Source organism: Henckelia pumila, chromosome 1, assembly GCF_033568475.1.
Source record: "Henckelia pumila isolate YLH828 chromosome 1, ASM3356847v2, whole genome shotgun sequence".
Taxonomy (NCBI): domain Eukaryota; kingdom Viridiplantae; phylum Streptophyta; class Magnoliopsida; order Lamiales; family Gesneriaceae; genus Henckelia; species Henckelia pumila.
This window is the reverse complement of record NC_133120.1, coordinates 180,371,272-180,392,930: the sequence shown is the minus strand read 5'-3', so window position 1 is coordinate 180,392,930 and position 21,659 is coordinate 180,371,272. Positions and strand designations below refer to the sequence as shown.

Below are 21,659 nucleotides of genomic sequence, written 5' to 3'. Positions count from 1 at the left end.
GGAAAAAAAAAATAGTTGCCCTTCATTATTACTATTTCTCACTTCTCGCCTTTCTTTATCCTTCTTTCTCGTTTTTTCTGAACTCCAATTTTTTTTTTCTTTTCTACCTTTCAAGCTCCTTTGTTTTCGAACCAATCGATTTATTTATATTGTGTATTATCTTTACACCATGGCCGGCGTCGCGGTGGCGGCTGAGTGGCAGCTTCTCTACAACCGCTACTATCGCAAGCCGGAGCTCTACCAGATGCAATGGAAGCATGTCGACCTCACGCGCAATAAAATCGCCTGCGCCCCTTTCGGCGGCCCAATCGCGACCATCCGAGACGACGCCAAGATCGTGCAGCTCTACGCGGAGTCCGCCCTGCGCAAGCTCCGAATTTATACCTCTTCGGGCATTCTCATCTCGGAAACCATCTGGAAAAACCCCGGTGGTCGTCTTATCGGCATATCCTGGACCGATGACCTAACCCTGATTTGCATCACGCAAGACGGCACCGTCTACTCTTACAACATCCACGCCGAGTTACTCAGTACTTCCTCCTTAGGAAAGGAGTGTTTCGACAACAGCGTCGTTGATTGTGTGTTTTGGGGAAACGGGGTGGTGTGTATTAATGAGGCCTTCGACATTTTTGCAGTGCCGGATTTTAAGACCCCGACAACTGTGGTCAAATTGGCAGATTGTGGTTTGGAGGAGCTTCCGCATTGCATGGCTGTTATCGAGCCGCAGTATAGAAATTCGGGTGATGTGGAGGTGCTGTTGGGAGTCGGGGATCACGTGTTGTCCGTGGAAGAGGATGGAGTGCAGGAATTGGGAGCAGGAGTGGGGCCATTGCAGAAGATGGTGGTGTCCAGAAAAGGGGAGTTTGTAGCTTCGTTCACGCATGATGGAAGGCTTCTGGTTATGTCCTCCGATTTTTCTAATGTAATTATTGAATACGCTTGTGAGGTAAAGGCTTGTTACTACTAAAAATTGTCCATTTAGAATTTGTAAGCTGTTACTTGGATCGATTTTATGCTTGATAGATAATGGTGGTGAAATGATTTAATACTCCATTTGAGTTGCATCTTTTAGCTCTTCTTGGGAACTTCAAACTGCATGATCTGTCTTCTAAAATTTTTGTGTATATCTTGTGCATAGTCAGCGCTTCCTCCTGACCAACTAGCTTGGTGTGGAATGGACAGTGTCTTGCTTTGCTGGGATGACATGTTATTGATGGTGGGCCCTTATGGCGATCCAGTACGCTACATCTATGATGAGCCAATAATTTTGATCCCAGAGTGTGATGGTGTGCGAATACTTTCTAATACTAGTATGGAGTTTCTGCATCGAGTCCCAGACTCTACGGTGTCTATTTTTCAGATTGGGAGTACCTTACCCTCTGCTTTGTTATATGATGCTCTGGATCATTTTGACAGGAGAAGTGCCAAGGTAGTCTACTTCTAATCATGTGCCTTAAAATATTATTTCTCCTGGTGTAATCTGGATACATGTCATTATGTTGTCCTGATATTATGGTCGGCGAGCTGCATCTTTAGTTTTACCTCTATTCTGTTGCATCTCTTATTTGTTCAGTATCACATGCTAGGCATTATCTACCTTTTAGTTTCAGCTTATTCAGCATGGTAAATGAAACTTATTTTTGGGACCTAAATGTAGTGCATAAACACTCAACAATGTCACTGTGTGTGTGACCCTTATGTAGAGATGCATATTTCTTTTGAAATTTACTAAGGATATTTGTTCATGGGTTTTGTGTAAAGCAGAAAACATGTAATGCAATGTGGTATCTGTTCTTTCATCACTTTTCATTGAATAGATTTGTGAAGTTTGCCCCTAATTCATGGTAATTACAGCAATGGGTCTGGAGATACTTTCTAATAACATCCTAAAGATTCCCATCATGCAGCATATTTACTTTATGTTTCAGCTTTTACCATTTACTCCTGTGTAATGCGTAGACCATAGCTTTAATTGGTTTCGTCATCTTCGCACACTGCTCACTTTACAGACATGGTTGACGGCTTTTATGTGAACTATTTATTCCATATACGAAGGCGTTTCCATAGGAATTCTGTCAATGACATATATTTGAGATCCTCGAGGAGCCTTGTCATCATCTTGAAATTTCGGGATGATCATAGGCATTTAATTTATAAGTAATTAAATGTTGAGCTAGTAGGTGTGAGGAATTAATGGTTATAGAGAAGTTGATGAAATAAATTAGTGAAAGGTCTTTGAATTTAATGTTATTACGAGAATACTGAGTAGTGATGTTCAATAATATGGCAGGCCGATGAAAATTTAAGATTGATCCGCTCTTCTCTGCCGGAAGCTGTTGAGGCTTGTATTGATGCTGCTGGTTATGAATTTGATATATCTCAACAGCGGACGCTACTTAGAGCTGCGAGCTATGGGCAAGCTTTTTGCAGGTTTGTATATTATGTTCTTTGATTGAGGTGGTGAACATGAAGTATTGAACCATATCATGACGAATACATGGTCACAGACTCACATACCGGAGTCAGGCACAACAATTTTTCTGAATAACAGTTTAATGGCATTTCATTGTTTCCGAATAAATATTTTGCTTGCAGTTTAATTGTTATCGCAGGCATGTTTAAGACCGGAGACATTTTAAATTTTTACTAGTAAGATCTACGAATAGAAAGGCTAAAGCTCAGTCTCTTAATGTTCTATCTTGATATTGAGATAGAATTGTCACTTTTTATAAATGTAAGAACGTTGGAGAAGGTCCTTTAATGTTATAACATTCTCTCCACATTTATTTAAAGCAATGAACTTTGTTGACTAAGAACACATGATGCCACGCATTGCACAATGCTTTTTCAAAAAATGTAGGCCGAGGTCGTTTTTTAAAATTTGAATTTATGTAAGGTCATTGACCTAATAACCACCATAAGACAGTTGCAACATGTGTGTTGTTAGTGGAGGCAAATATTCAATCAAATCATAATAAAAATCAAAACACCATCTCATTCCGGAATTATAGGTTCTGCACGATCTTTGATAAACACTTATCACTTTCATTTTAATCTTACTTTGGCTGATTCTTTTTCAGATTTTATCATCTATGCGATGTTTATTTTTAGGTAAAAGTTGAATCGTCCCAGTTCATTTTCCTTGTGTAGTGTATTTTCTCTGTTTCAGATTGGATTAAAAATTACTGGGATTTGCTGTACCTTATGAATCTCATAATTGTATGATTGTCTATACATTTAGCAGTTTAATGAATTTCAGAATTGTATGATTGTCTATACATTTAGCAGTTTAATTATTTAAATGCTATGGTTGGTGACCCGTGCTTCATTTATGTGGCTTCTCCACCATGACTTCTATACGGAAAACATTTTGCACTGGAAAATTTATGATCCCATGAATTTTATGCTTCTAATTTTCCTGGGTATTGTAACTTCGAATACAAGTATTCTTCTATCTAAATGTACAGCATGAGCAACAAGCTCTTTTTTATAAGTTCATTGGCAGTTGTAATATAATGAAAGCTTCCACTCAGAAACTACATTTTGTGCACGATAACAGCTTTCATGGATCACTTTCCCCAGTTGCGGTACTCGGAGTGATAGATTATGATAGATGAGATTCTTTGAAATCGTTTTGCTTATCATCCTATGCTAACAAATTGCTAATGAGTGAGAGGATGAGTAACTTAGCCGCCTGATTTTATCTTGGAACATGGGCTGCTGCAGCATTTCTTTTGCACATGAAATTCAACTTGTACATAATTTTCTGTGTAAAATTGTTTGACATCTCCAGTTCTGCAGTTTAATAAATTTTAACTATTCTCAAAAGAACATTGTTTTCTGATTTTTCCTGGTAATGATATCCAGTTGGCTTTGACAGCCATTTTCAACATGACCGAATTCAAGAAACTTGTAAAATCCTGCGAGTGTTAAATGCTGTGCGCCATGTTGAGATTGGTATTCCTCTTAGTATTCAGCAATACAAGGTTTTAACTTCCGACCTCTTAATTTTTTAAGTGTCAACCACTGATTCACCATGTTGATATTGTTCTCTACTTTTTGCAGTTGCTTTCTCCAACAATTCTGATTAACCGTCTGATTAACGCTCATAAACACCTTCTAGCTTTGCGTATCTCAGAATACCTTGGTTTGAATCAAGTAAGCTGGTCTTCTGACATTTCTTTCTTCTATAAAAGAAGTATAAGATGCCTGACGGCCTGTAAATGTTCCTCATTTATCTGGTAGAAAGGTCCTAGGATATAGTAATTTCTTTTCCTGATGATTTTCAGTTTATCTGTCAATGATATTTCTTCATTCATCAGCATTGATGCACATTTACTTTCAGCCAAACAAAGTTAGAAGTTGGGCAATTTAACTTCTGTAAGTTACCAGACTTTCTTAGCTCAAGCACATGTATCATGGTCCATAGATGAATGAGTTCATTGCAACAATTTCATCAATGTTGTAAGGACTCTGTCTCAGAGTTGTGGCTAAGTGCTGTCTCTACTCTCGACTCCATTTATCTTGTGATTGCAAGGAGTGGAGAAATTCTGATTGTATATTAATCTGCTATGGAACATTTAAACAAAATATTGGTTAGATTGGGTAATCATGGTTTTTCTTATTTTTGGATGCAGAACTATCTTCTTTCTTTATTATAGAAATCATAATAATATTTCCTTTTAATGAAAAAAGGTTCCGAATCTCTAGGATTCTTCGGGATTTAAAGTTTGATTTGATCTTTTAAGCTCCATTATTTATAGGGCGTAATTAAGAAGAAAATAAAATCGGCAAAATATTTTCTTCCTAATAAGTAGTTAGGAGATGAGAGGTTCTCATGTTAATCCGTGTCTCAGACCTAACGACACTACGAGTCGGCAAGAGAGGGAACATAAAGATAAGGAAAACAGCCTCGATTCAGCCACACATTATCCTAAAACCAGATCCAGAAGTTGGGTCCATAACAAATTGATATCAGAGCGAGCCGTTACAGAATCCGGGGGTGTCTAATGCATTTAAGCAGAAATTTGATGCCTTCTTGGCCGTGTATCAAGAAGATAAACTCGCTAGTGAACAAAGGATGAACGAGATGTCTGCTCAACTGCAGGGACTATGTTTTTATATATTCAAAGTTGGACTGTCCAACGTGTGATGTTCAAATTGACCCGTTAAGGTGGACCAGTTGGCATGAACACTTCTTCCAACACCAACACACATCCGCAAATGAAAAGATGGAATCAGCTTCTTTTCACTTGGAAGGCAACACTCATTGTGGTTCTTAAAATCGAGATCAACCGGACTTAAAATGGAAGTCCCAATATAATCTTTGTTATGGCCCCTCTATCTGCAGTAGGGATGTAAACGAGCCGAGCTACTCGTGAGTAGCTTTGTCAAAGCTCGACTCGAGCTCGAGTAGCTCGAGCATACAATCGAACTCGAGTCGAGTTTTGAAATTAGCTACTCGATAAGCCACATATATATATTAAAAAATAATATAAATATATATAAATATAAATATAATATATATAATATAATATTATATTTATATATTAATTTATTTATAATATTTATATATTTATTTATAATATTTAATTTATTATATTTATATATATATTTATTTTGTAATATATATAATATAATATTTTATTTATTTATTTATTTATATATTTTTAATTTTTATATATATATAATATAAAAGCTCGAGTTTGAGCTCGATTACTCGAACTACAACCGAGCTCGAGCTCATATTTTACTACTCAATCGAGCTCGAGCTCGAGTAGTAAAATATGAGCTCGAGTAGTGTGTTACTCGAGCTCGGCTCGGCTCGGCTCGATAACACCCCTAATCTGCAGCAACGTATTGGGAGAATTATCAAAACTTCACCAAACAGGAACGGTTGAGGGATATCAAGTATCAACATCAATTCGAACAACTCGCTTCTAGAGCAAGAGCTCCCTCACCAGGCAGCAAGAAGTCCAGGTCTTTCTTAGCTACTTACGATAACAGATTTCAGTCGAAGTCGAGGTCCAAACCTCTAGGACATGACCCGCAGCATGAGCCTTGCAAGGCTCTGTGAAAGGAGAATGAACGAACAAGGCATGATGAGAGAAATAACAACAGACCCTCTAAAGCCAACATGGGTGAAGAAATTGAATGGACGAGAAATGGAAGAAAGAATAAAAAAAGGGTTTAGGCTGTGATTATGATGAGGTCTACACGATAGGAAGTAACTATTTTGGTTTGAAGGTGTTGAAGAAATAGTGCCGGACGAGGAAAAGGAGGATGTAACCGCTGGTTAAAACATTACCAATTATTCGTGTTTGAGGATGCAATGGGCACAAAATCTCAAATTAGGGCAATAACTAAAAGAATTGATGCTCAACAATTCTGAATAATTCATTAGGCCACAAGAACATCATATATATACAACAATAGGAATCAATAATAATTCCCTGAGATTCTAAGATCCTCTAAAAAAAAAGAAACTTACCTATTGACTATGACGAGAATATATGAATAATTATATCATAATTATATACATAAATAACTTCATTATATCATAATTATATACATAAATAACTTCTCACACTCCCCCTCAAGCTGGAGAGTAAATGTTCAACATTCCCAGCTTGCTAACCATTTCTCAAAATGTAGGCTGATGAAGACTCGTAGTTAGAATGTCTGCCACCTGATCTTTTGAAGGGACATAAGGCATGCAAATCTCATTATTCTCCAACTTATCTTTAATGAAGTGTCGATCAATCTCTACATGTTTTGTTCGATCATGTTGGACAGGATTATGGGCTATACTAATGGCTGCTTTGTTGTCGCACAAGAGCCTCATTGGTGAGTCCATAGGAAGTTTCAACTCTTGAATGATTCGTCGAAGCCAAAGAAGTTCACAAACCCCATGTGCCATAGATCGAAATTCTGCCTCTGCACTACTTCGTGCAACAACTCCTTGTTTTTTGCTTCTCCAAGTCACCAAATTACCCCACACATAAGTACAGTAGCCAGAGGTTGATCTTCGATCAATTGATGTTCCTGCCCAATCCGCATCGGTATAGGCAGTGAGAGATCGAGTGCTTTGCTTCCTGAAAATCATGCCATTTCCTGGACATCCTTTGAGATATCGGAGAATCCGAATTACTGCTTCATGATGTTCTCGGTTTGGTGAGTGCATAAATTGACTAACGACTCCAACAGCATGTCCAATGTCGGGTCTAGTATGAGCCAAATATATCAATCGTCCAACCAACCGTTGATATTTCTCTTTATCCACAGTAGCTTCTTCTTTCTTTTGGCTGAATTTTTTATAAGGATCCATGGGAGTTGGAGCAGGCTTACATCCAAGATATCCAGTGTCTCTAAGAAGATCAAGGATATATTTTTGTTCAGAAATTACAATTCCTTTTCCAGACCGAGCCACTTCCATGCCAAGAAAAAACTTCAAATTCCCGAGGTCCTTCATTTCAAATTCTCTTGCCAATTTATTCTTTAAATCTCTCATCTCATCAAGGTCATCTCCGGTTAAGATGATATCGTCAACATAGACAATAAGAATTGTGACTTTGTGTGTTGTTGAGTGTTTGAAGAATAAGGTATGATCAGATTGAGATTGAGTGTACCCAAACCTCGTAACACACTTTGCAAATCTCCCAAACCATGCTCGAGGTGATTGCTTGAGACCGTATAATGCTTTCTTCAACCGACAAACTTTGCCATTTTCATTTTGTTCCTTAAATCCCGGAGGAATCTCCATGAAAACTTCTTCTTCTAAGTCTCCGTTGAGAAAAGCGTTCTTCACGTCTAACTGGTGCAACAGCCAGTTTAAATTGGCAGCCACTGAAAGAAGAACTCTCACGGTATTTAACTTAGCGACGGGTGCGAAGGTCTCTTGATAATCAATTCCAAAAGTCTGTGTGTATCCCTTAGCTACAAGACGAGCTTTATACCTCTCTATTGTACCATCTGAGTTGTATTTGATGTTGAATATCCATCTACAACCAACATTGGTTTTTCCTTTGGGAAGATTAGTAATTTCCCAAGTACCATTACTTGAAAGCTGTCATTTCTGCCATTACTGCCTCTCTCCACTTTGGGATACCTAGAGCTTCCTGTATTGTTTCTGGAATCTGTTCATCAGTGAGTTGAGATATGAAGGCTTTGAATTTTCCAGATAGGTTGGATGAGGACACAAACTTGGCAAGGGGATATAAAGGAACTTTTGTGCAAGTCCTAGTACCTTTTCTTTGAGCAATGGGCAGTTCAGGGGCTGGATGTACTGAAATAGGAGTGTTAGGACTGTCACAAAGAGAAAGAGATGAAGGGTTACCTTGTTGAAGACCCGGATCGGATGATAGCAGCTCTGAGATTATAGGAGGCTCCCTTCGAGTACCTGTTCTCCTAGAATAAACACGAAGTTCCGGCGATTTAGTAGGAGGATCAACCAATTCAAGTGTATTAGGAATGTTGTCCTGGACAAAATCTATGGTTGGCAGACATGGACTCCTAGGATTAGACACACTCGAGTTTATCTCCCCGTATTCCCAAAAATTACCTTCATAGGATTTTGTCTCTCCCTGACGGGAAGATTTGGGATAATACGGTAGATTCTCAAAGAAAGTGACATCGGCACTAACATAGATTCTTTTTGTGATGGGGTCTAGGCATTTGTAACCTTTTTGTGTGGCTGAATACCCGATAAAAACACAACGAACAGTCCGTGGATCAAGTTTGCTCCGACCTGGTTGATGAACATGAACAAAGGTAGTACACCCGAATATTTTTGAAGGTAGATGACTAAAGGACCGATTGTCGGGGAAAGATTGGGTGAGTGTTTGATGAAGGGCTGCATATTTAAGGACTTTTGAGGGCATCCGATTGATCAAATATGTTGCTGTAAGAACAGCATCGCCCCATAGGTATTTAGGAACGTGACAATTAAACATTAAGGCTCGAGCAATCTCGAGTAAATGTCTATTTTTCCGTTCGGCAACACCATTTTGCTGAGGACTATGCGTACAAGAGCTATGATGTATGATCCCGTGTTCTAAAAGATAGTCACCCAATACTAGGCTAAAAAATTCACCCCCATTATCCGTTCGTAAGGTTTGGATATTGGTGTTGAATTGAATTTTAACCATGGTATGAAAATATTTGAACACTTGGATGGACTCGGATATGTCTTTTAATAAATAAACCCAACAACATCGTGAATGATCATCGATATAGGTAATAAACCACCTAGTTCCCGTGAGATTAGTAGCCTTAGATGGTCCCACACATCACTGTGTATGAGTGAGAAAAGGCTTAGATGCTTGGTATACACGTGAGATGGAAAAGAAGATCGGTGATGTTTAGCCATTTGACACACTTCGCATTGAAACATAGATGAATTTTTATTAATTAAAATAGAGGGAAACATGTGTTTTAAATAACCAAAACTCGGGTGACCTAATCTTTGATGCCACAACATTATTTCAGAGTCACAAGAGAAAGAAAAAGGGCAACTACTAATTTGCAAAGCTTGTCCATCTAGAAGATTAGGTCTCTTGAAGTAATAAAGTCCCCCATGTCTTTCAGCACTGCCAATCGTCCTCCCCGAGCCCTGTTCCTGAATTTCACACAGATTAGGAAGAAATTTAGCTACACAATTGTGATCAGCTGTTAGCTTGGTTACAAAAATGAGATTGCAGGATAATTTGGGAACATGGAGTACAGATTGTAGGGTTAAACATTGAGATATAACTATGGAACCTTTACCTGCGATAGTGGATGGTGTACCATCGGCTAAGATGACCCTAAGATTACCCGAACTAGGAACATAGGTTGAAAACATATGGGAGTCATAGGTCATATGATCGGAAGCTCCAGAGTCAATAATCCAAGGATTGAAATTTCCTTGATTGACATTTAGAGCAACCGGGTGATTACCTTGTTGTACGCAGGACGTGGATGAGGAGTGATTAATGGGCTGAGAGGCAGACAGGAGTTTGTATACTTGCTCCAGAAGTTCTCTGTTGGAGAGAGGAGATTCATTTGGCAATGATTCGTTACTGGGACTGGAGGCAGCAACGGTGTGGAGAGCTTTGCTGTCTCTCGGAGGACGAGATGTTTTGTGATCAAGAGGATGACCATGCAATTTCCAGCAGGTGTCCTTGGTATGACCCGGACGCTTGCAATGGTCACACCAGGACCGACCAGCGCGACGAGGCTGATCTTCAAACCGGGAAACCAACGCAGATGTTTCTGAAATGTGAGGGGCAACAACATTGTTTAACATGATCTTTCTCCGGCTTTCCTCTCGACGGACTTCAGCAAACACCTCTCGAATGTTTGGAATGGGAGATTGGCCAAGGACACGACCTTTAACATCATCGAGGTCCTTAGAGAGGCCTGAAAGGAAGTTGAAGACCTGCTCAATATTCTGAAGTTGCTGGAAGTGGAGCTGGTCAGTAGCAAAGTGCCATTCGAAGTCAACGTAGAGATCACTCTCGTGCCACAATCCCACCAACTGATTGTAAAACTCTGTGACAGATCGGGATCCCTGCTTCGTCTGGCGGATCTGGGTTTTTAGTTCGAACATCTGTGAGGCGTTCCCGACATCGGAGTATGTCGCCTTGACCGAGTCCCACAAATCTTGAGCAGATGGAAGAAACAAATAGGATTTCATAATGGCTGGATCCATAGAGTTAATAAGCCAAGCCATGACCATTGAATTTTCGGCTTCCCATGTCTTAAACGTAGCAGCAGTGGGTTCGGGCATCGGATTGTCACCTGTAAGATAGCCGAACTTTCCTTTGCCTTGGAGGAAACAGTTTCACAGATTGAGACCATTGCAGAAAATTCAATCCGTGCAACTTGTTAGTAGTAATGACTAGAGATGGAGTCATGTCTCCTAGAGCTTGTCTTGAGGCTACAGTGGAATGACCGTTTTTCTCACCATAAAAGAATTGATGCTCAACAATTCTGAATAAGTCATTAGGCCACAAGGACAACATATATATACAACAATAGAAATCAATAATAATTCCCTGAGATTCTAAGATCCTCTAAAAAAAAAGAAACTTACCTATTGACTATGACTAGAATATATGAATAATTATATCATAATTATATACATAAATAACTTCATTATATCATAATTATATACATAAATAACTTCTCACAATAACAACCCAAACTGACAGCCTAACAAAGGAGGCCTGACAATGAGGATATCAACCAGCTTCAGTCAAGGGATAACCAAGGGAACAATTAATGACGTCATCGAGCTTTAGTTAAGGAATAAAAATTTCAATCAGCTTTAGAACTATAGGATTCTAGTTTCCTAATTTTTTGTGCTCTCTTATTTTGTAGAATGATTAGCCGTGGTTTCCTTATTGAAATAGTATCCTATTTGTATTCAAGAGAGAAAATAAGTGTAATAAAATATCAGAGTAATATTCCAAATTCTTGAGTAACAAGATCGTGAGGATCCCTTGAGAAAACGAGCCTCTGAATTTAATTCATCCAAAAATAGGTGGAAAGGTGGAAAAACCCACAAACAAATCAGCGTTTTGAACAATCAAACCATCGGCCTTTAACTAGATCCTTTACCAAGCCATAACAGAGGACAACTGGGCAAGCAAGACCATCGAGGGAAAGATGTTACGGAAAAGTTTAACAAAATACTAATTCTATAGGGGCTCATGGTTTTCCTTATTTTAGATGAATAGAAGATTTGAATTATTCAAATCTCTTGGATTGGGTTTAAATTTCGATTTAATTTTGTAAGCTCCATTATTTATAAAGCAGAATTAATATGAATGAACAAAGGCAGCAGCACAATATATATATATATTTTTTCTAACTAAGTGGTTAAAGAGATCCGAGGCTCTCTCATTAATTCGAGCCTCAGTCCTAAAGACGCTATAGGTCGCCAAGGGAGGAAACATAAAAACAAAGAGAAAAGTTGCGATTCAGTCGCACATTACCCCATAACCAGATCCAGAAGTCGGGAGTATGCCATAATCTAAGTTTGTTTCACTTCAATTTTACATTTCTAATTGGGTTGTCAGCCATTGGTCTGAAAGATGCCCTATTCCAATTATGTTTTTCTATTAATTTATTAATTATTATTAATAAATCTTGTTTCTTACAAAAAGAAAGGTACTGATCTGTACTTCTTGCTTTCATGACTCTGTCAAGAAATTGGTAAAATATTGTTCAATAAATGGCTATAACAAAGCATGTGGACACATAAGATATTCTTGTAATGGGGAATGACAGTTATTTATTGATTAATTTTCGTCTTCTCAAGCCAGTTGTTTAAATTCTAACAAAAATAGGAAGAATGCAATTGGGTTATGAGTGCAGCCTACTGGCTGCAACTAGTCAAATTTTCTAATGATGACTGGGATTACACGAATCTTCTTTTGCTAGATATCTCCTTCTATTTAGGTTACATACATGTGCTTTTCATAATGTTGAAATATGTCTCACATCGGTAGGATAGAGTTTCTGGGAGTTTAATATATGGTCTTGGACAACCCTCCTCCCTTGAGCTGGCTTTTGGTGTTGAGTTAAGTCCAAAGTCAATTTCTTAACATGGTATCAGAGCCCAGACCCGCCCTATGTGTTGGACTGCCCGTAATTTGGGTTGCCCACAGTTGGGCAGAGTTCCTGGGAGTTCAATATGTGGTCTTGGACAACCCTCCTCCCTTGAGCTAGCTTTTGGGGTTGAGTTAGGTCCAAAGTCCATTTCTTAACATGGTATCAGAGCCCAGACCCACCTTTTGGTGTTGGACCGCCCATAATTGGTCTGCTCATAGTTGGGTCACCCGTTAATATCTCCACGCTCCAGATGTTCATTCCTGGGCGTGTGTTGTGTTGAAATATGTCTCACTTCGTTAGGATAGAGTTCCTGGGAGTTTCTTATATAGACAAGGACAACACTCCCCCCTTGAGTTAGCTTTTGGGGTGAGTTAGGTCTATTATGCATGTTAACCCTGCATATGTGTACTAAAGGATGAAATCTAAGTTTCCTTTTCGATAAGGAAGTCATTTGATGTTTAGTTAAAAAAGATGGAAGGATTGTTGGTGGGGTTTTTTTCTTTTTCAGAACCTTTTCCGTTCTTTATAACAAATTTCGGTGGCTCATAGAAGCCAATCTCTTCATTTGTTTCTTCAGCTATGTTTTCCGGTCCATCTTATTGGGATTTGCATTTTCGTAGGGTTCTTAGGTACGAGGAAATAAATGAGCTGATCGTGCTGTTAGGTTTCTTGGAGAGAGTTTCTTTGGTTCAAGGGGCTGCAGATTATAGATCTTGGTGTTGTATTCTTCAGTTCTTTTTCAGTTAAAATCTCTTTTCGAGTCTTTTTTCCCAGCTTCTTCTTTTCCCCCTTTTCCGCTTTTTCATGTCATTTGGAATATGCTGATTCATCCTAAGGTTAAAGTGTTCTCATGGATTGTTGTTCTTGGCAAACTTCTGACTTCGGAGGTGATATAGAGGAGAAACCCCTCGTGTTACCTCGGTCCTAGGTGGTGTATTTTATGCTGGCATGATTGTAGAATTTCATTTTCTTTTACATTGTCATTTCGTCCGATCGCTTTGGAGCAACGTCTTGGTAGATTTAGATCTAGTTTGAATTGTGCCTAAATCTAGTTGGGATCTGTTTGATTTGGATCTAGGACAAGTTACGGGAAGGAAAAGTAGGATTTTATGGAATACAGTAGCTCATTGCATTTGTTGGTCTGTTTGGTTGGAGAGAAACAAGAGGATCTTTGAAGATCGAGATGACTCGGTGGAAGGTTGATGGGACAAGATTAAGTTTAGGGTGCCATGGTGGCATCGTGGCAGTCGTCTGCGGACTTTAAATCTTTTTCGTTTTCAGATGTGTATAGGGATGGGAGTCTTATTTTGAGTTAGCTTTTTACGTTCTTAGTGTTTGGTCGTTTTCTGTTCTTTTGAACTCGGGTCCACCCTTGTAATTCTCTCTTTTATAATCAGTGCTATTTGAGTTTCCTATAAAAAAAATGTTTAGTTAAAAAGCGGGAGATTTACCCCCCTCAATTTGCTGCTTATATTTTGCATAGTCATTCAAAAAAGTTTTTTTGAATTGCTGTTGTGCAGTATGCTGCCGTTATCAACTGGATACTTCTGCCTAAAGCAGCTTGACATTCTCTATTTATTCATGGGAATTGTAGTGCTAGGGTGATGTATTTTAGAGAAAATGTAGAATAATAGTGAAGGAAGATGTCTGTTCTCATAAAAAAATGAGCTGCGGTTCTTTATGTTACTTCTATTTGCTGCTAGGTAGTTCTGTTCCTTTCAAGCTTATAATAATCTTGAAGGAAATGAGATTAAGTTCTTTTCAATGAAAATATTTGATGCAGTTCCTGAACTTCTATGTGCTTTAATATAAAAAAACAGTATGAAAATGCATGTACTTTTTTGCTTGGTTTTATTGCTACCGCCATTATTTTGCACTGAAGTCATGTTATTGTTCTGGCTCTGTATAGGAGGTCGTTGTGATGCATTGGGCCTGTACAAAGATAACAGCATCTTTACCGATATCTGATGCGAGTCTCCTACAAATATTACTTGACAAGGTTAGTTTTAATGGATCCCATGTAGGGGTTTGTGCATACTCTTAAATCATTTCAATTCCAGGTGACCACGTAAGGTCTGCTGGGTTTTGAATTTTTCCCAGACTGTTGTTTGTTATTAGATATCATCGTTTTTGAATCAGTTGAGAGGTTATACTGTTAGAATTCATCTCCCCTATTAAGTCTCTAGACATGAACTGTGGAGTGACTACGTATCGTGAATTTTTTTAACTAACCCTTGAATAGCTTGCCACTTTAAAACCCATTCAGTTACAGTTTTCAGCATCCCAGTATCAAATGATTTCTCATTCTCGTTCTTGTAGATGACACTGAGTGTAATCCCCCTGCTAATTACATTTGTGATTTTGGTTGGGTTAAAAATTTCCAGTGAATAGATTAATCCCTTGGTTAAACTCTTCTACTTGCACCTGTTTCATAATTAACTTCCTACCTGAGATATTAGTTTTGGAATTTCAGCTCAAGATATGCAAAGGCATATCATATGCAGCTGTTGCTGCACATGCCGACAAAAGTGGTCGTAGAAAGTTAGCTGCTATGCTAGTTGAAGATGAGCCACATTCATCCAAACAGGTATCATCTTGTTTGTTCACCCCATCCCATTGTGCTTTTATCGTTGCATGACAATAGAATGCTATTTGTATTCCGTGTTACATCTTTATGAGAGAAGTAAACAACAAACTAATTTTGAGTAGGCTAGTAGCTATATATTGATTGGAAATTTAATTATAAAATTGGTTAATATTGAGTGGTGAAAGGCTATGGAGTATGGAAGAATTGGTCATTGGTTCATTTTGTTTTTATATTTTAAGATAAGATAGATTTCCATTCCTTTAATGATGTTATTTGAAATTGAAGTAATACAAGTTTTGGGCTCTTTTTTGAGTAATTTGTTCGATTAATAATGTTCTCTTCAGATTCCTTTGTTGCTCAGCATTGGAGAAGAAGATAATGCACTCACGAAGGCTACTGATAGTGGTGATACTGATCTTGTTTATCTTGTCCTGTTTCATATGTGGCAGAAGGTATGTGTTGATGAAATCTACATGATTGCAGTCTTTTGAGGAAGAGAAATCTTTTGCAGGCTGATGTGAAATATATCGAGGATAGATAATTGATTAACACTTGTGATTTTTCAGAAACTACCGCTAGAGTTTTTTGGAACAATACAAGCCAGACCACTTGCACGTGATTTGTTCGTGACTTATGCACGGTAGGAATGATGCTCATTTCCCAAAAAACGTAAAATGCTGGGTTCTTTTGCAAAATAACCTTTGATAATGTGGCATGTGTTCTAACTCAAATTTTTCCAGGTTTTATAAGCATGAATTCTTGAAGGATTTTTTTCTTTCCACGGGGCAACTCCAGGTAAATTCAAATCGACTTTTTTCATAAGATCTCATCCTGTATTAGTTATATCTAATGCCTGCTCCAGATATATTACTTGGATAATTACTTGAAAAAAGGATTAATAACCAGTAAATTAATATACACAAAATTCTCATCTCTCTTCTCACTATTACGGAATGTGTTTTTGAGTTTGCAGGATGTAGCTTTTCTATTATGGAAAGAGTCTTGGGAACTAGCAAAGAACCCAATGGCGAGCAAGGGATCCCCTCTTCATGGTCCACGCATTAAATTAATTGAAAAGGCCCAAAATCTTTTTGCAGAAACAAAGGAACACACATTTGAGTCTAAGGCAGCAGAGGAACATGCAAAATTGTTGAGGTATTCATTGTATCTATTAATTATTAGCATTGAATATTCGATTAATGGTCTGTTTACCTATTGCTATTACCTGATCCGTTAAGATTATGAAGGACACATGCCCATCCGATCCGTTTAAGTCTAAACCCAGACCTCCCACTTGATCTGTACTCGAAGTTTAATGGTTTCGACTTGTTAGTTCTGCCAATTATATTTATAATATCTTTTGATAATTTTTTTTTTAAAATTCTTTTACTGGTATATTTATGACAAGAATTAGATCAAGTTTGAATTAAAGCTTTGTTTGTAACAAAACCGATATAATCAAATTAACTAGCTAGCTAGTAGCTTTTGTTTGACCTTTGATGTTTTTAATAAGATTCTTCATTTTAATTAAATACAACAGGACCATTTGATAAATGACACTTTTCTTAATAATTTACCACAACTAAATTAATTTTGATAAAAAAATATATATTAAGTATGGGTAAAAAATTTATCCATAGCCATTCCACATGTAGGATAATATTTATTTAATTTTTTAAAAATGATATAGTTTGATTTATTATCCTACATGTGGAATGGGTATGGATAAATTTTTTACCCATACTTAATAATTAATATATTTGTTATATAATATAATTGTTAAACAGGATGGATTTGCGTGGAGTCCTATAGGACGTGCTACCCATTCCGAACCCGTATGTGTAGAAAAATGAATACCCATTATCCACATTGATACCGGTTTAACTTGCCCAATACTGCCCCAAATACTGCCTCAAACACTACGAGGACTCGGATGCTTAGCAATTCCTGAGAACGGTTACGGTGATGACTGAAAGATTAGATGTGAAGTGTAAAAAATCATCTACTTACCATTTTGTAGCTACTTTGCAGCAGTCACAGTTTTGGAAACTGTCATCCCAATCTACCGCTTATTTGACAGCAGTGTATGCTTATTTTCATCACATTTTCAAAGTAATCCGGATACTTTATGGTTTTTCTCTTTGGTGTTTTACTGAAAAATGTTTTGAGAGTGAGGTTTCTATCTTGTTTCTTCTTTCCTCTGTCCCCTCCCTCCCTCCCTCTCCTAGAATCCCATTGTTATGGTTTTCTTGAATCTGCACGTAATATGAGTTATCATAAAATATGCATCTAGTGCTCTCATTTATTTAGCTGCTATTCTGACCCTTTGCAATCAATTGCAGGATTCAACATGAATTAGAGGTGACTACTAAACAGGCAATTTTTGTGGATTCAAGTATTAGTGACACGATTCGCACTTGTATTGTCCTGGGAAATCATCGGTCTGCCATGAAAGTTAAAACTGAATTTAAGGTACATAAAATTTCAGTATTGCTTTTATTTGATAGATATTCACATATGTAGAATGACGTTTCTCCGAACCATTCTTTAAATTTATTATTATTATTATTATTATTATTATTATTATTATTATTATTATTATTATTCAATGATTTATGCTATTTTCATTTTTTTATGATCAATTTTAAATTATTGTGAACGTGAGTAGGTTTCGGAGAAGAGGTGGTATTGGCTTAAAGTCTTTGCTTTGGCAACAATCCGTGATTGGGAGGCACTTGAAAAGTTTTCAAAAGAGAAAAGGCCTCCTATTGGTGAGTATTCAATATTTGTGGACAAGTTTCTGTGTACTTGGTTGTCTCCAGTAACATTTCAGTTGCCCATAGGGACATGGGAAATCAGGAAAACATGATCATTTGATTTGTTTAAACTTCCTTTTCTGATCCAAACATCCGAGTGAGATGTATATATATCGACGAGCACAGAATCTACTATATTTCCTTGACTCTCATTTTTACCTTTTTACTTGGGTTGACATGTAAACCATGTGTCTGTTAAGTGAATTGTTTGTGCACCATACCGTGAAACCATGATAGATGCCCTCTGAAGTTCCATTTGTTTGGTCATCTTATAATTTGGCAGTTTATGGTTATTTTACTTCCTATTTTTCTTTTCTTAAATGTTTTAAAAGGACAGGCGATAATTCTACTAAACAGGAGCATAAGATACTTTTGACAGTTCATGGAGAGAATTATTTCATTGTTTTTCCTTTTTCCATGTTTTTACCTATTATATTGTCATCTTTAGGTTACCGGCCATTTGTGGAAGCATGTACCGATGCAGGTGAGAAAGCTGAAGCTCTTAAATATATTCCAAAACTTGCTGATCCCAGAGAGAAAGCCGAGGTAAAATAGCAATTTATTTGATTGCTGGATTTATATCTATTTCATATCTTCTGTGGGCAGGAATGTTTTTTTTCTTGTTTAAATGCTTAAATTTTCCATAAATTCTGGACAGGCTTATGCTAGAATTGGGATGGCCAAGGAAGCAGCAGATGCAGCATCCCAGACAAAGGATAGCGAACTGCTCGGCCGTTTGAAACTTACTTTTTCTCAAAATACCTCTGCTTCATCAATTTTCGACACTCTTAGAGACCGGTTATCCTTCCAAGGCATCTCTTAGTGTTTGCTCTATCCATCCGTAATACGATTATTGTTGTATTTGTTGGTGTTGTGCTCAAGAATGCAAAGAATAACTGGTGGGTCTCGGGCAATTTGTTAACGTGTTAGGTAACATGATTTGCGAAAAGCCTTTCTTATGCTCTTCTCATCGTCGTCTTTGTATTTTCTGGGTCATTGCATCCTTACACGGGAGCAGTTGATCTCGTAATTGACTAAATTTGTTGTGTTGTATCTACGCTCGGCCATGCATTTTTCCCATTTCTTTCATATATCATAGTTCTCCAAGTACCGAATAATTTTTGCCTATAGTATGACGAAATACCTCAAATCCCTAGTTAGACATAACAATAAGTCTGAAAATCCAAGAATTCCCAAATTTATTATATGTACAATCTGAATATATATTTCAAGAACTTAGTATACAATTGGACACATCTAGCTGAGTTCGTAACCCGATTGTATAAGCTTCCTCAGTATTCCTCTAGTACCTTAGTATTTCGCTAATGGCTAAATATACAACTTATCCAGAAAACTACCTGAATATTCTATTCATCATTTTGTACCTATAGTTGGTGCAATAGCCTTACCGATCGACAATCACAAAATCTTAGAATGCAAAAGTAAAGTATTCGAAAGCATTCTTTGGACAACTCTATTTTCTATTTCGTAACTGTTCACCCATTTGGCTCACCAAAATCTCCTGTTTACTCTTAACGATCCTATTTTAAAAAAATCGAAACAACCCATTCAATTAATTTACTACCTAGCAGTCTACTCGCTAGTATTAGATATAATTGATAATTCGCCACTCCTAGGATCACAACAATAACTTTGGATTTTATCTAGTAATAATACTAAATTCAATCGGCCTAAACATTTACTATGCGGCTACGAGCCAATTTTTTACACAAGAATTTGGAATAATAATTGAAATTATGATCCACACATACTCTCATCATGATGGATCATGAAAGAAAACAAACGTACAAGTAATGTTGCTTACTACGGAATGATGCAAGCATTACTAACAAAATGAGTTGGAAATAAAAATCTAGATAAATGAAAACAACTAACTCGTAATTCAATTCTAGGGGTGAATGAATAATAATGAAGGCTTCATGAATAATGAATATAAGCCAACAAGATACAAATATCGTGATCATTCATCCATGGGTAATGAAATCATGCTCAACAATCAAAGCACAATTAACACAGTCAGTGTGACTTCAGTCGAGAGAAGTTCACACAAGTTAATAATCAAGGAAAACAACGGTTCTAAGACATATCCAGGTGTCAACCACAACATAAGTAGATCACAAAAAGAAAGTCGAGGTGGATCTTACTCACATCAACATTTGACTCTAGAACTGAAGAAAAATTTCAAAAAGTGTGAAATATAAGCAAGATTTTATTAAGAAGTTCAACCGGTGTCAAAGTAGTTGAATACAATGTTGACTGATGTCATACGAATTCATAAATGAACAAAGGATGTGTAAAGAAATTTCAGATACTCAAAAGTATATGTTGCAATGGATACAAGCATAATGAAAAATAAGGAAATTATGTTCGGAATAATAGTTCATAAAATTGAAAGGTTCAAAGTAACCGACTCACTATTTCATAAAATCACATTTGCCTAAATAGCCGAAAGAAAAACTCAAACTATCCATAATAATATAAAACCAAGTTCGTAACTCAAATCTTCACACGAGTTTCAATCACTTAACTTAACTGACAAAACATATGTCTATAAATTTCTAAGCATACTATACACTTAGTTGTATCCGACTAAAATCCATCCATAAGAAAATAAATTACTACAAGGACACATCAATTAATGTCTCCTAATACGCAAGTTTAATATTTCCAACAAACTCCTACAATTTCATCAAAAATGTTAACACTACCTAATAACTCAAACAACATTCACGTATTGTCCAAAACTGGAAGGAATATTGGTACACCAATTCCGTTTAACTTGAAGCCGCATGCTATAAAAATAATCATTTGAATGATACACTTTAAACTATTAAAAAAAAATTTTAAACAAAAATAAACACAGAGCTATACACTTAAATAAATTAAACATCTAGTTTTGAAAATATTCAAAAAAAGAATGTGACATCAAAACATTTAAAGTAATAAATCAATTACAACTACCATATAAAATTCATTAAAACTTACAAACTTTGAGGGGAGATCCTTTGAGTTTTGGCAACTGGCAGTAGGCACAGCCCAAACCAAGACCGTGCTCTGATACCAACTGAGACGACCCTAACCCTCTAAAATTAAATAATAAATAAAGAATTGCGGAATTTTAAAATGTTTGTCATGACTCGATTTAAAATACTATTGTAACACCCAATATTTTTAGTACGTAAATTCGCATGCATAATTAGGGATTTTATTTATTTAGAATTTTAGATTATGGGTTAAATAATTATGTGAAATTAATTGTGCATGTTTTAAGTTATTTTTAAGCATTTAACCCATAATTAGTGATTTTCATGATTTATGAAAATTTAATTATTTTATCGCGTAGACGGGACCGTGGACGGACGAGATGACAACTTTCTACCCAAATTATTTTATGAGTCTTTTAGGAGCCCGAAAATATTATTTTGAGTTTTATTTCCTCAAAATTATCAGTATTTAATTTTATATATTTTTAGAAGTCCGTTTTTATCCAAATTTAGCCAAAATATTGACTTTTAATTACCTTTAAAATTCCCTAAAATTAATATTTCGGGATTTTAATTAGTTATCAGATTTTTTTAACTTTTATTTGGAGTTTTAAGTTGTATATTTTATATATATAACATCTTCTATTTAATTTA

General features: G+C 36.7%; 1 protein-coding gene across 2 annotated transcripts; it reads left to right on the top strand.

Annotated features, from left to right (window-relative positions):
* Positions 1-40: 40 nt before the first annotated feature.
* LOC140879210 (protein VACUOLELESS1) lies at positions 41-19,110 on the top strand. 2 transcript variants are annotated; one of them, XM_073282885.1, is made up of 15 exons: positions 41-946; positions 1,139-1,429; positions 2,291-2,430; positions 3,881-3,986; positions 4,066-4,158; positions 14,507-14,596; positions 15,071-15,184; positions 15,529-15,636; positions 15,751-15,824; positions 15,925-15,979; positions 16,158-16,339; positions 17,527-17,656; positions 17,853-17,955; positions 18,449-18,546; positions 18,659-19,110. In XM_073282885.1, the coding sequence occupies exons 1-15, from the start codon at positions 170-172 to the stop codon at positions 18,821-18,823; spliced, it is 2,526 nt and encodes an 841-aa protein (XP_073138986.1). In that variant the 5' UTR covers positions 41-169; the 3' UTR covers positions 18,824-19,110. The 2 variants fall into 2 exon arrangements, with proteins under 2 accessions (XP_073138986.1, XP_073138989.1); XM_073282888.1 differs by having other exon boundaries at positions 811-946; positions 1,143-1,429.
* Positions 19,111-21,659: the final 2,549 nt, after the last annotated feature.

Bases quoted from the DNA above. Each gene is read 5' to 3' on its own strand.
- LOC140879210 (XM_073282885.1), top strand. From the start codon at position 170: ATGGCCGGCGTCGCGGTGGCGGCTGAGTGGCAGCTTCTCTACAACCGC. The intron at 15,185-15,528 runs GTATCATCTTGT...TGTTCTCTTCAG, and splicing joins AGCCACATTCATCCAAACAG to ATTCCTTTGTTGCTCAGCAT. The intron at 18,547-18,658 runs GTAAAATAGCAA...AATTCTGGACAG, and splicing joins ATCCCAGAGAGAAAGCCGAG to GCTTATGCTAGAATTGGGAT.